The 15624-nt window shown below is 38.8% G+C and overlaps 1 protein-coding gene across 4 annotated transcripts in view; it reads right to left on the minus strand.

Annotated features, from left to right (window-relative positions):
* Window positions 1–34: 34 nt before the first annotated feature.
* Window positions 35–15624, minus strand: part of SWT1 (SWT1 RNA endoribonuclease homolog) — a 40338-nt gene continuing 24748 nt past the window's right edge. For 3 of the 4 annotated variants that reach the window (XM_049809126.1, XM_049809124.1, XM_049809123.1), the window contains exons 17-19: window positions 8744–8810; window positions 7695–7759; window positions 1244–7337 (exon numbers count right to left, since the gene is read on the minus strand). In XM_049809126.1, the coding sequence (XP_049665083.1) occupies window positions 7217–7337; window positions 7695–7759; window positions 8744–8810 (253 nt within the window). In that variant the 3' untranslated portion in view covers window positions 1244–7216. The other variant, XM_049809125.1, reaches the window with a different exon arrangement.

Here is a 15624-nt window from a genome sequence, read left to right on the forward strand (position 1 = left end):
AGTGAAAATAGAGCTATTCAAAGAAACTGCCACGTAGAAGTAACTGCCATTTACTGTAACAATAAATTACATTTTTACAATAAAGATTTTACAAATACATCCAAAAAGTTAGTATCAAAATAAACACTTCTAGAGCTTTGCCAGTCATTGCATCTCTGTACAAGTACATACATGGAAGAGGTAGCTTTAAAGGCCACAGCAGCACTGAGAATGGCTTCTAGAACGTTTCATGGACTTCAAGCAGTTTTGGAAAGCAACAAACAGTACATTCAAATAGAGATGTCACCTGGAGAGCAAGTCGTGGCATGTAACCTGCAGAGGGAAAACCCCCTCCTGCCTTTCCAAGAAAAGGTGGCAAAAGAGAAGGACAAGGAGTTTTCCAGAAGAGTGGCGCTAGCAGGTTCCGCTGTATGAAGACTAAGTAGATAGTTTAACAAAGGAAAAACAAAGGAAAGAGGTCCAGGACACACATACCTGCATGAGGGTTGGGTTTTTGTTTTGTTTTTACAAAAAAAAAGAAAAAAGAAAAGGCATCAATCCATTTCTTTCGCCATTCTATATCCTTGCTTAAGCCTTATATAGTTCACTACCTAGGATACATACATTGCGCCTGTGTTTTAGTCCTTCATGTCCATAGGGGCAGCAAGCATCACAGGTATCTGGCTTTGGATTCGCCTGCTTTCTTTTCAGTTTTTTCAAACACCCAGCTGTCACGAGATACTCTCTTTTTTCTCACTTGTCACTTTGGAAGTATCAGCAAAACAAACACCTTACGTGGATTTTCCTATGCAACCATTAACAGATGTAGCTCCTAACACGAACAATTGGAATTCAGCACCGCACATCTGCTGTATACCAAACCAGCTGTATCGCTCCAGACACCTCACTTGAGACAGAAAATCCTGTTAGCTTGTGATTCTTCGCAGAAATTCTGACATTTAATGTGCGTGTGTAACTAGTTGGGTTTTTTTCCTTCAACTCAAATAAAAAACAGCACCATCGAGAAAATAGAAGGCAAATTTTTTGGCTCCTTGAGTATGTCCCTCACACCCCGGAGGAGCTGGGCTTTGCCTGGAGAAGGAAAACGCAGGGGGCAAGTACCGCAGCTCCACACCTTGACCCAAGTGTCACAGCCAGCCCCTGTTCTTGGCCTCCGTGTGAACTGATGCATGACACTGCTTAATCATGTGTTCCAGCTGGGCCAGCTGGCAACATCCAACTTCCAACCTTTCCCTAGGGAAGAAGAAATAGAAGGGTTATGGGGACACAATGGGCCCATTTTATAGACGGGGACATTTTGGTATATTCCTTTAAAACAAAATTCAGAGAGATTCTAATACCACGCTTCAACTCTGTCAAAAGCAGAGAATACTCAGCACCTCTGGAAATCTAGACATATTTTTATCAGCAAAAGTCGAAGTTTACTACAGAGCTGGCTAGTCACTATGTGTTCCCAGCTGTATCCCGCAATGAAATCTTTAAAAAGGAACAAGCCAAGAGCCACGCAGCAGACGTTAGTTCAGTCTTCCCAACCCAAAACTGAGCCTTCAAATATAAAACATGACTGTTTTTTACTAAATGTGTTTAAGATTCCAGCAAACTATACGTTTCTTACAGGTTTATGCATTGCAGGTAGAAACAAGTTTTATCCACAGTTACAACGTGGTCAGAGACCGATTTTAGGCTTCTGGGATAATCTGACTTCAACCTTTACTGGGTGCAGCTAATCCTGTTCCTCTCACACTTCCCCAACATCTGTAATTTTTCTGATAATCTGTGGAGTGTCACCAGTCAGAGACAGCATTTTACAAGCTTATGCTTGCACAAGTTAAATATTGTTTACATTAGCTACTCCTAAGGGGACTTATGGTCACCTATTCAATACAGCACACATGCACTGAGAAAAAAGTACTAAGAAACTTTTTTTTTTTTAAACACCCCCCCAGCCCCCCAAGCATGCATTTACAGTAACCACAGCGATTCCTGTTTTGGAACATATGGCAGGGTGGCAAACGGTGTTCAATGTTTAAATAGCACCTGCTCTAGTTCAACACATGAAAAACCTTTCCAATTTCAATGCCCTTCTGAAAGAAAGCAAAACAAAGCTTCCATCCCTCAGAGTGCTTTAATAAATGTTGGCAAAATGACCAGATCCAGGATGTCGTTTCCCCCGTCTAGTTTCATAAAAATCACGTGCGGACACTGAACCACTGCAGGGCTGCTGCGCTTTCATTTACTTACACAGTTTGACCAGTCTCCCCTGTGCAGTTTGCCTTTTTTCCCAGCTGTGAAATTGCCAAAATACCTGCTCTTGTTTTTCTATCTTAACTTGGAATTAGATGGTATAATTGGTTAAATGGTAAACAGCAAGGAAAAAAATAATCCTCATTTCTGTACTTAAGCTAGAGTATTTTGCAAACATATTTGCTATTGCACTTGGGGAGAAAAAAAAACAAAAAACCAACCACAGGTAAGGCAGCTGAGTTCTAAGAGTTTAAAAAATGACCTCATGCATACTTAAAAATTGTTGTTTTAAACAATTAGCATAAATTTTTATGTTCTTGCTTATGCAAGAGATGCAAAAATTCCCCTTCACCCCCCCCCAGGGAAAAGGAGCCCATGCTCTGTCCTAGTACTGTGTATCCCCCTCCTGTCTACCACTCCGCTGGGTTGTTTCTGCAGGCTTTTCCCTGGTATTTGCAACCAAACATAACCTCTGAGAAGCAGCTACTAGGAATTATGTGTTGCTTTCCTACTAAGAAAGTGGCTACAAAGCTTGCAACCAGTTGCCATGACTCAAAATACAATTTAATACAGTTCTGAACTAAAAAGGGATATGGCAGAAGACAAACTATGCAGTTGTGATGTGTATAATCAAAAAGGCAATCACCATACAATTAAAGAAGTGACTTTTGCTCTAAAGCTACTAAGCCTGTGGATTTTATATGAACACCTTAAACTAGCTAACCCACTACTTGGCAAACAGGCAGTGCTCCTTTTTACTTTTTGCTTTTCATCGTATCACGCAAAGGTAGTTTTAAAAAATAATCAGCATTGAAAGGTCACTTACATCAGCTTTCCTGACAGAGTGGGGATTTTGGGAGGTTCAATTCAAGCCGTCTTTCATGTATTTACATATAATGTATTTACACACAAAATAAATCTCTTGACTACACTGATTTAGATTTTTGTTTCAAAAGAGGAATCTAAACCTGATTACACAGAAAGCATTCTATAACTTTGGTTTTCCAAAAGATACTTTCTCGAAAGACTATTTAAAAGGTGCTCCTCAAAAAAAAAAAAAGAGAAAAAAAAGCAAGGTGAAGTTACACAAGTGCAGCCTGAGGGCTACCGCACCAGACCAGCCTCTGAAGTAATTTTTTTTTTTTTACTATGCTGAGCATAATTTTACACACAGTATTTTCTTTATGCCTGTATCAATGAAGATCTATATCCAACAGCTAGATTTATTACTTTTTTTTTCACTTGATCTTCTTTTAATATATATATACACATATATTTCTTTTTAACACAATTCAAACTAAGGGATGCTTTTAAAAGGATACGCACCGTGCCCTCCCGGTATTTTTTTGCTCTCACAGGTAACAGAAGCTTGGCAGATCAGCCTGACAGAGCGGGAGATGAATTCTATCCCAAAGAGCAGTCTGACTGTATAGTATTTCTCCGGCAATAACCTATAGCACTGGCACAGCTACACTGATGAAAGAACATCCATCCTCCTGATGAATGAGCGCCGTTCAGCAGCTAGAAACTGCTTCAACTCAGTTTCGACACTGGTGAGTTAGGCACTGCTGGGCAGCCAGTAGTAGGCACAGGGTGTACTTACTCGGGCTATCAGTCAAGTCTGCGTACAGAACAGGCGTGAACATCAGGACACCTCTGCAGCACAAGTTACAAACCCTCTGCCGCAGTGAGGACCTTGACAGTTTTCAAGAGTTCTTCAAAACTAGCACAGAAAATTATCTCGTCTGAGACATGAATATTTTATTACCCTTATCTCAATTAAATTTTTCCTTACATCATCATTCTAGTGGCCACTGAGTAAAACGGTAAATAGTATGATCCTACGTGCAGACTTTTATACCCAAGAGCACTGCAACAGGTTAATTCAAATGTAGTTACTGCAGTAACTGGAAATAAAGTTAAATGGGTCAAGAGAGCTTGTTTTTGCACCCTCAAAACCACGCTGGCTCATACTGGATCGTGGGTAACTTCCACCGAAACATGTGATGCTGGTGTGGGACACCCTGCTGTGCCAGGCTGGCAGAAAGGGACGTACAGGGCACTGAAGAGGACTGTCAAGAAACAGGAAAAGGGATGGGGTTTGCAAACGATGCAGTTAGTACTCCCCGAGGGTATCCGCCGGGCTGTCCCGCACTTCATCACCAAGGTCTGTGCATCAGGACAATAAAGCAAAGGGTTGCTCTTCCCGCACCAGGCAGGAAATCCGGCCCCGGGGGGGTCGGTAGGATGGGGGGAGGCACAGGGGGTCGGTAGGATGGGGGGAGGCACAGGGTGCTCTCCCGGGCGAGCAGGGGAACGCCTGGCCGCAGGGATCAAGCACACTGGGACTGCTGTGCCTGTTCCCATTCCAGACCCGAGGCATCGGCATCTTCCCAGCCCCTGCCTAACGCAGTCACCTTCACCTCCTTTGCTAGTTTACTGTAAGGCAGGTGCACCAGGGGGAACAGCAAAAAGAGCAGTGTGAAAGTCACGCATAGCTTTCAAGCCATCTACTTAGATGCCCAGGCCTCCAAACAAGATATTTTCTTAGTTCAGACAAGATCATAGGCTTGCAAAACAAAGCCTGAATAATTCTTTCTGCCACTTAGCCTTTACATCAAATTGTCATTACTAAATGATTCAAACCGTTCACTGCTCAGCAGTGAAAATTCAAAAGCCTTAGAAAGTACCGAAGGGGTAACTTTAAGTCTTCGCATTAGCTGCTTGCCATAAAAACTACAGGGACCTCTCTGAAACTCTTCTTGCAATCCAGCAACCCTACTGCTTGCAATGCACACTTGAATGGGAAGGGAGGGAGGAAGAAACAAGGGCTTTAACTAAACTTCCCTCAATCTACTTAATTCTTCTGCTGAAGCAGCTCAGGACTGTTGTGTGTTCCCACCATTTTGAAGGCAAAAAAACTTCATTCCAATTACGAAAGATTCATCAGGCTAGGATTTTCGCAAACCCGCTTTATCAGGCCTGAAGAATCTATACCAAGGAAGGAATTAGTGGCGAGGCCTGCCCTCTGCTTCCTCTCTATAATCCCATCTCCCCCTCGCAGGCTACTGCTTTGCCCCCTAACAGCGATGTTAACTGTGACAGGTCTGATTCAGTATAACGGACATTTTTGGTCTCATTACAGGGCTTTGCTCTCACCACATCTCAGTATCTACCAATATAAGGACAGGGGACATGTGGAAGCAAGGGGCGGGGCTCACCCAAAAGGAGACGTCTTAGGTCAACACTACTCGGATTTAGGAGAGGAAGACTGCAATCTTCTAGGCGACTAGCAAGCAAGTTCAGAAAACATTTTAAAAAAGTCACGTAAGAGTTTCTGACAGAAAAACTGATTTTGTGAATTTGTTGAAGATGCAAAAAATTGTTACAGTGGATCTCTGGGGCAGAGTCAGTCTTTTTGCTCCATTTATATCCTAAAGATCTGGACCCTAGTCCTTGGCTGGCATCTTCTAAATGCTACTGTGATACCACAGCCTATAGTACCACTTAGGGACACGAAAGCAGAGAATTGTGCATGTAGCTTTGGCTACTTAGCTCCAAGTAGTTCTTTCCCTTCTCCAGATAAGGAGAAACCCTTTGGATCAATAATTTCAAGATGAGAGCATTTTTGGTGTGTCCTAGAAAACGAACAGTCAGAGTACAAATATTCTAGACAGAAATTTATCTCCTAAAGAATTCAGAGGCAAGGTTGAAGTAAAAACATTTGCTGGTGATTGAAGCAAGGGGAGACACTTTGTTCAGCATGCTTCTGCCAAAGCACAAGTAATTCAGCCTGCCTTAAAGCAGTCTCCTTTCCTGTGCCTTTGCTCATGGAACATCTCTTTTTAATTGAGTGCTTTTAAAACCTCATTTAGCATCTCTGCTTTATTGGGGAGAGTCATTTTATTTCACTTCTGTAATACCAGATAGTTTCATTGCTTTAATAACTGTGAACAACAATTAGACATAAGTAGTACTTTGAAAATCTGTGGACTGAATTTATAGCAACAGATCTTAATCTTTGACTTACTTATATGTTACAAAAATGTCACCCTCACCCTGAACCACTCATCCAGAAAATCAAAGTTCTCGTGAGAATGTTTGTTTTCACCATGAAATCTACTGTGGCACACAGAATTCAACAGTGGTCTAAGTTTTCAGGCTTTCTGATAAAATACAGACCTAGGGACATCTTTCAAACTCCAAGAAACTGCAGTTCCCTTGCCACCCTTATCACAATACCAAAGGCTGTATGTGTGCTGTAGATTTTATACAGACAATGATGGAGATGTCCACAAATGTTTGAAAATTTGAGAACTACACAAGTGCTGGTTGCTATCTCAAGACAGATAAGCTTCTACACTACTCTACTCTACTGATACATAGATTGAATCCCTCCCTTCATAACTTTTCTCCCCTGACCTAGCAATTTACACTTTCAAATTCACAGAAGATTTAGGAAATCAGTATCAACTCAGGCAAAGGAAAGCTTTCTAGGATAATTTGCCTACTCAGATTAACATAATCTGCAAGCCTTTTACACAGCTGATTGAACCATTCTTCATATCCTGGCAAGTTACAGCTAAATCATATCCGTAGAACAGCAACATCAAAGAAAATATTTACCTGTCTTCTATTATCCACTTAAGATTTATTTAAAAAAAAACCACCAGCATTTTAAAAACCTCACAAAAAACCTGGATTTACAAGCCCTCAACTACACAAGTTCAGAAAGAAACCTTTAATGAGCCAGAAACTTTACCATAAAGTAAGAACTGTAAGGCTTGCATGACATTCATTTTCAAATTAATGTTTCCAAGGCCTTTAACTCAGCTGTACAACAGAACATTTATTTTCCTGGGACTGAACTGTAAAAAAGCCTCCTAAAATGGAAACAAGTACTTGGAATCTTCCATTTGATTCTCCTTTTTTTCTAACTGTACTTACAAATGGCTTAATAATATACAATAGCTTAATTTATGACTTCAATAATGATGGCCACAATGTAGCACAGCAACTGCAGATATGCCCAGTTTTCATGGTACAGTTCAATCACTTGAATTGCCTTGAGATTCGCAGGTTTTTTCCCCCTGCTGATTTAAGCAAAGTTCTCATAATAACCAGTTCTGTTACAAGAAATACCTCACCAAAACAGAATTTCAGTTATAATCAAATTAATTTAAATGCAGTCTCATGCTTAAACCTTACAATGAATGCTGACCTATACTGGCTCATCTCTAATTTAATTTCTGTCCTCTCCTACTCTGTAGGAGGTCATTAAAAAAAAAAAGGAAAAAAAGAAAACATCCCCACTCATCTTCCATATGCCCCTCCAACATATGGCAATTTTTTACTTATCCAAGCGATTTCTCTTACGGTACTTTGGTTAATAGACTACATGCTAAAATGCTGTCTCAAAACCCATCTGATGTGGTCAGTAAATGGCTTACCGATATGTCTCTTGTGAAACACAATGATAAAGCTCCTCAGCAGTGAATTTTATACTGTTATTTATCTAAAACAAAGAACAAAGAATTAACATAGTAATTTACCAAGTTATTTATCTAAAACAAAGGACAAAGAATTAACATAGTAATTTACCAAGTATCACATATCGATTAAAATTATACAGCTGGTATAACAGATATGGTTAATGTATTAACCATAATGTATTAAAGTATTACCTAACAGGCTCTCAAGTTGAGAAAGTACATAAGAAAGTCATGCCATGTATTACAAAATCAAATATTACAAACTAATAATCACAACTGTATCTAAAGGGAGTGATAAGATATCACTCCAGCTCCATTTTCTAACAATTTTTGGACAAATCTGAAAGACCTTAAATAATTCTTCCTCCCCTCTTAATTTACCCTATAGTTCTATCTCAAATGAAGGAAGTTCTGACTCATGTTAATTCTGTAAATATATGTACAGGCCCAAAACCCAAATATATTTCCCTGTATAGGAGAGGAAAGCACATTTGAAATACATAATACACTAAAAGGAAAAATACCTCTCTCCTACTGCAAACATTCATTTCAATTTCAAGTCTTAAAATCTTTCAGCCCAAATTAGTAAAAACTTCATGAATAACTGGCAATTACAATTTATCTTTTTTTTCTCTGAACTGCAGCCAATATTCTCCATAGAGGTCCTTAATGCAATGTACTCTCTCTCTCTTCTTAAAATGACTAGTTTAGGGCTGTTTTGGTGACTTCAGCTTCAAGGCTTTTTACTCTCAACAGCGAATCATTCACAACAAATGAGTGCTCAGGAAGTCACGCAAGCAACTCAAATACTAGTAGAGATTCAAATAACTTTTGGTAGGTACCAACCAAAAACATCTTCTTGTGTCCAACACCTAATAAATAAGAGCAAACCTTCAAAAGTCTAGCTTAGTGGAAACACAATGATGAGACAGCTAACCCCATAACTAGTTTAAATAAAAAACTGTAACCGAAGTGTGTCTGAGAAAACATTAAAGAAAACTTCATACCTCGTTGCTTATGAGGAAGTTATAGAGGGTCCAAATATCTTGGAAACTACTGGTTGGGGTCAAAATTCTGAAAAAGAAAAGTTTGGGGATTTTTTTTAAGCAAGTATAAAAAGATTCCACGGAAGAGTTAAAAAAAATAGCCAGAAATGCTTCATGGGAAAAAAAAAAAAAATCTAATTACTTTTTTTAAACAAAAAGGAAATTCTGATCTTTGAAGAATTTTCCCTTCCACCCATCCCTTTCCACTCTTCTAAAAGAATTAAATGAGCTTATTATTTCTGTAAGGACTTTCTATGAAGGTTTTTCCTCATTAAAAATTCAACCGATGTTTTTATGAGTGATTTCTCTATACAGATGGGAAGAAAACCAGCAATAATTAAAAGCCTTTTGTTTCACATAAGCAAAGCCTGCTGTATTAATGTGAAGCAACAGAAAAGTGACACGCAGTACAAAACTTTCCCACACCAGCTAAAGCTTTAACTCATTCCCTCCAGTATTCTAATGTACAGCTCAAATGCTAAAATTTACATACTATTTTTGCTACTTCTAGTTATAACCAATTCCCCCCCAATACTGAGAAGTGAAAATGAGATTTGACAGCTGAAGAGAGCTGTCTTTATGAAGCTCCTAGTATCACGTGAAATACTGGTATTTTATTTAGCCATGAATGCACATGGCAGCCAGCAGCATTTCAGCCTTTCCCAAAATCTAGTCCTTGTTCACCACGTTTCAAGCAGAGATACTGCCTGCAGAAGAAAGCATCAGCTTTGGTCTCTCCATAAGGTGTTGGGAAGTTCTGACTGATGTACACCCTTTTCCACAAGGCTCCAAAAATGATCCAATAAGGAAGTGATTCTCAAAAATTAATTATCCTAATCTATTTGAGCAGATATAAATCAATTATACCTCAGTGTAACTTTATTTGCATTCACTAGGAAAAAACAGAACCCTCTTACACATTACAAAATGCACATTGAAGTCTAAATTTAAAAAAAGCAACACTTTACATCTCTTCAGAAATACTGATAAAATTCTGCCTTATGTTAAGTATGTAAATAATGATTGAGAAAATTACTGGATTTGGAAAAAAACCTGAACAAAATCTTCTTTTTGGGAAGCTCTATTTACTTTCCCATGGGAAAGTGCCCAAATTCTCCTCTCGCTTCCCTTACAAGCTGTAAGCCTTTATAAATGAATTAATTAAGAATTAAGAAAAAAACCAGAAACTAACAGAATAAATGAAAAATCCTTGTTAAAAAAGACAGTGTATTTTAAACAGGCTGGAAGATCGTGACACACCACAGGATTTATCATAACTAGTAAGTCCGCTGCTTATTTTCATTATGATTTTACACAGAAATTATCACTGTTACAAAAATTAGTCACACATTTTCTTTCCCTCTTTGTAAGAAAATGTACCCAGAGTTTTTTTCTTAAGCACTTAACCTGCCAACTAAAAGTCAGCAAGAGAACCAATTGGCTAGTTTTCCTAAAAATACCTCGAAGCGTTCAACTGCTACCTCAGCGAGAAAGCTATCGGGTTTGACAGCATAAAACCCCAGCAGAGACAATTTGGCAAACATTCTTGGAAACGCTGGGAATCTTGGCAGTTTGGACTGCATTGCGGCTAAGATTCCCACCGACCAGCTCCATGTAGCCATTAGCCAGCAACCCTGTCTGCATGGGACAATACATGAGCTTTGGCTATCACATCGGTCATCTGCAACATAAATAAATGAGTTTACCCAAGCCTGGGAAAGTGTGATTTCTATTGCTGATGATTTTTGTACCGCTCTGCCTTCTATTTCATGCAAAAAGGAGGAAAGCTTGCATGTTTGTTTTCATAAAACTGAATGCAGAACCGTACAAAACATAAAAAGCAAGATAGTGCTAATAACTTCACCTGAAGGCCATTATATGTTGCTACACAGTTTGCTGGGGCAAAATACGTTCATCGCTATACTTCTCCTGCTGTGCCAAGGACACATATGCAAGGGTATTGGATCAGTAAGACTGCTGCCATAGGTGAACTGCCAGTGGGAAAGCCAGCCAGGTAAGCTTTCTATAGGAAGGAGGGAGGGTGGGGGGAAAGGGCAGCTGGTGAGAGAAAGACCTGTATTAATTATGGGCTTCTGGATTTTGTGGAAGAAAAATGTATGTACAAGCTAGGAAAAGGTGAAGGAAGAGACTGAGAGCAGAGCGGAAGGCACGATTAAACAGTGCTGCCTTTCCCTTTGCCTAGGCAGCATCTCCACATGGCTGTTTCTGCCCGTCTGACTTCTAACTTCCCAGGGCAGAGAAGTGGCTAGAAACTTCAAGTTTCACTCCGTCATTCTTAGCAAGGCTACCTTTAAAGAAAACCAGTTTGAAAGTCATTTTCGAAGCAGTATTAGCCTGTAATTCCAAGGTCATTTTTAGACCCCTGGTTTCACACAGATCTTTAATCATACCGTGAATATGAAAGCAGCCAACATGTCACCCACGCTTCCTTTCCCCTAAAAAACCTAACACCACGAAAGCACCAGCATCACATACACTGTATTTGATCTTTTCTCACCAAAGGGAGCGCTTTTCAACAATTACTAGAGAATCTGAATCTTGACACTAGTTAGGATACTGCAGACTTAAAAATTATTCCATTGATGTTTCTCAGACTATGCACTTTAGGCACTCAATAAGGTAACCCTCACCGCTCTTTGTATTAATTTCTTGTCAGGACATCAAATTGGAAAACGTACTTATTTTTGCCAGAGTGACCAGAGTGTACTAGCAAACAGCTAACATTATTGGTTTAGCTCACCATAGGTTACCAGACCTCAGTACATCCAAACCGCAGCTTGTACATCCATCAGGTGGATGTACAAACCAGCTGTGCTTCCGGTTCTTTGGAAAAAAAACCAAAGTAGATTGTGTAAATAAGCATACAAGTAAATTTCTGTTAAATCCTGTAACTTATTTTATGGCATTTGCTTGGATTATGACAACAATTGCTTCTGGGTTTATAACATGCAATGAGAAGTCTGACTTTTGGCTCAAAGTTTTACAATATCTTCAAATAAATAAAATTTGTTCTTTTCAGGGAAGAACCATTGCTACACACAGAGTTTACTGAAAAGAAGTTGGTGAGAGAGGAGCTTGCACTATAAGTACCCCCACAAATTCTTAACAGGTCAGCATTCATAAAACATGCTTATTGCTGTTTTCAACTAAATAGGATCTGGAATACAAGCTCCAGTCTTGCAATATGTTTTTCTGTAGAAAACTGTAACACATTGTGTACTGGTTTTAATCATTTTATGTTCCTTTCATCTCCTGTAGCGACCATTCTGTGTTACATAAAATAGAAATTTTAAGAGAAGATGTACATTGGGAAATCTAGACAGGTTTATATGCACATCGAGTCTGCCTCTACTAGTTTATTAAATCAAGTTGATCTTGTTTTCACCAAAGTTTCTCAGTAGAAAAAAGTCTGCCTCAGCTATAAAACTATGTCTAGAGAATGCCCTCTAAATTAATAATACATGAAGCAAATGGGCTCTTATGTAAAACCCTTCTAACGAGGAATCTGAATCTCAGTATTGTGACCACTGCAATATTAACCACTGCTTTTTCTTCTCTCTCAACATGACATCAAAGGGATTTCAAAAGCAGAGGGTGGAAATCCACTGAATCACTTTGCCTCTCCTATCACCACAGCCATGCAAAACCAAACTACAAATGACCCCACATCATGTACTTCCAACTTTTAATTAATCCAAAGATCATGCTCTGAGCAGGTGTTGGCAAGGATGCTGGGTGATGTGAAAGCTGGGATTATCACTAAAATGCAATTCGTTGATCAAGCTAAAATCTATAGTATGGTCCTATGCAGTTTTCTGAAAATATTTAGTACATGAGGTAGAGAAGAGCATGTCACAGAAAGATACATAAAGTGACTATGGGTATCAGCTACAAAATGGAGCTTAGGTGTTGTTCTAGGGGCAGAAGGGAGAAAGGAGAGTCAAACTTAATGATTTCTATCTCATAAGCAACAGGGCTTCCCAAACCACTCAGAACATTTCTTTACCGTCTTGTCACTCATCTGATGCCAAATGCATGCACAGAGTGTAAGACACGATAAGCAAAAACGGAAATGGATAGGAAATAGCTCATGACGTGGTTCCTCACTTGTGCTTAGAGAAGACCTGGGAAACAAGCAAAGCCTATTTGGAAAGGATCAGAAAATTAACTTACCAAATAGAAGGAAAAGAAAAACAATCGACAAGACAATCTGGCAGTGAAAGCAGGTCAGCCTGCCAGCTGCTCACAAACACTAAAAAAAAACCTGGGCAGCAACAAGTAAAGCATATGGATAAAAGTCATATGAGACTATGTGGTAATCACTCTTGAATCTGGCCAAACCTCTGTACCTCAGTATTTGTCACACTGAGCCATTCCTCTTTAACAGTTCTATGTAATTGCCTGTGGCATAAGACTGATAAGACTGTCATAAAGCATTAACCAATACAATAAATCCATGCCGTTAATCAAAAAGGCATATGACTTAATTGTATTAAAGTCAACTTAAGCCATTAAAAGCCCCATTTAACCTCACTGTCAAAATATCAGTGAAGCAAAAAAAGATGATAAACAGAAAAACAAAACTTCTATGCAGCTTATTAACAATTCCTCATTACACTGCACTGCAGTAAGGTATTCAAACTGGTGTTACAATGATCAACACATGCCAAGGTTTTGTTCAACATCAACCTATTGGGAAATTAAGGGGATTTTTCCCCAAAGTCAAGCTCATGCTTTCTTCTATTGTAGAAGTACTTCAGATGTCAGATCCTAGTGCTGCTTTGTCTAGATGCCTATTCTCTAGCTTTATAAGGCCAGAAAGGACCATGGCTTTTACAACACTAACTCATTTATTCAAACTTTTCTGCTTTTTAGACTAGTTTAAAATCAACAAGGCTTAAGCAGCTGCCACAGCATCACCTCTGCCCTGCACCTTGTTAAGTACTGGCCAATTTCAGCTGTATTTGACACAGGTCTTGAAACTTTTTAATTTATTACAGCTTTCATTAAAATAGGCAGAAGGCTAAAGGACAAATTTGGACCCTGGCAGCAGAAAAGGCTGGAGGTAAGTTCAAATGTAACAGGAGATGGCAAAGAATCCATGTAGGAAAGGAAACGCTAGAACTAGGAGAAAACCTTTTGTCAGATACTGCACATTTTCAACTGTATCAGGCATGCTAATTAAACTAAAGGCTACAATACTACAAAAAAAGATGAGCTCCAGAAATGCTGATGTAAAGTGGTTGTTTTCTTAGTAACCAAGGGGATGTTTCCACATTAGTGCTGACCCCTGGGGAGGGACATTTCTACATACAACGCCTCTCCTCAAAATGCCTTACAGCTCATCCAACTGCAATCCTGCTCTCAGCTGTGCCAATCTATGTGTGGTCTAAACACGCCATGGAGGACGTTATAAATCCTCCACTTCCTGACAATTGGTGAGTTACGCAAATTACGTTACACACCTTGTTCAGAAGTTGGAAGACAGCTGATAGGTAGCAGTGTTAGCTGGATCTGCCACCAAGAAAAGGAAGAGGGAGCCATGCCCCATGTAGTATAATGTTTAAATGCGGTATTTCCAATACCCATTTCTCCTTCATAGTAAATTCTGTTTACCTTGGAAAGCCACACAAAGCCCAGCACTCTGAGGCTGAAATTTACATTTAAAGTAATTTAACTGTTTTCCTTTAGTGGGTCAAGAACATTTCAGGTTTCACCTAAATAAATAAAAAAATAAAAATCAAACAACTAGTGATAGGAAAGTCTGATATTCTTTGAACTGGGAGTTAATCTCCATTTTATTTCCAGAAGGAGACTGCATGCAGAGGAAGATTAAAAGGTCAGCTCTTAATCTAGAGACTTTATGATAGAAATTACTAAATGCCAGGGCAGTCTAAGGGAAGGAAGACAATTTTCTAACTAGACATCAAGAAAAAGAAATCTCAATTCCTCCATTGACCAACTGAATAAACAAAGAGTGAACAGCTTCTCTACAGCTGTAGAATTCTGTTTTTAAATTAGTAAAACTGTAGAACTAGTTTAAAATCATTTAATCCCAAAATATTAAATTTAGTGATCAGTTTTGATACAGAAACGCTTTCCTGCACTACTGAGATCTTAAAAATTATACTTTTAATTTACAAATGTTTATGAAGTCCTTATCTAAATCAGTGCTTTCCAAACAAACAAAATCATTGCGAATTCGAGAGAAATTCCATTCAGATAAAATACTAGAAAAGTAGAATTCAGGTTCCTTACTGCAGTAAGTAACAGACAAGTATTTTTACAGCTGACACTATGTTAGTATAAATATTTATGAGTATTGTATCTAAGAGTATAAGCTCTAAATTGTGAGTGATTTTAAAGTTGGCATGTGAACAGAACAATTATTTCTTTGCTAACACATGAAAAAAAAAATCAAACTAGAAATAACTGTATCAATTCACCACAGACTAAACTTTTTCTTTTCTGTTAACAAGGATTTCTTATCTAAAAGTAACTTGGGCAGGGAACGTGAAGACATGTAAAACTCTCTAGAGGTGCATACAAACCTTTGAATCAGAAGTTATATTCAGCCAAGGGAAAAACACTGGCTAATGTAAACCCCTGCAGATACATTTAAACACTGCTGCTGAAGCCTTTGAAAGGGTAAGAAAGCTATCGGTATCCAATATTCCAATCAGTATGTTAATGGGAAGATTTAACAGCAACAAGACACAAAATATGCTTCAGATGACTGATCATGAAAACCTACAAGTACTTCCAGCCTTCTAGTGGTGTTGGTGCATACATTAATTTCAACAGGTTAAGAAAGAAACACA

Source organism: Accipiter gentilis, chromosome 8, assembly GCF_929443795.1.
Source record: "Accipiter gentilis chromosome 8, bAccGen1.1, whole genome shotgun sequence".
Taxonomy (NCBI): Eukaryota; Metazoa; Chordata; class Aves; order Accipitriformes; family Accipitridae; genus Astur; species Astur gentilis.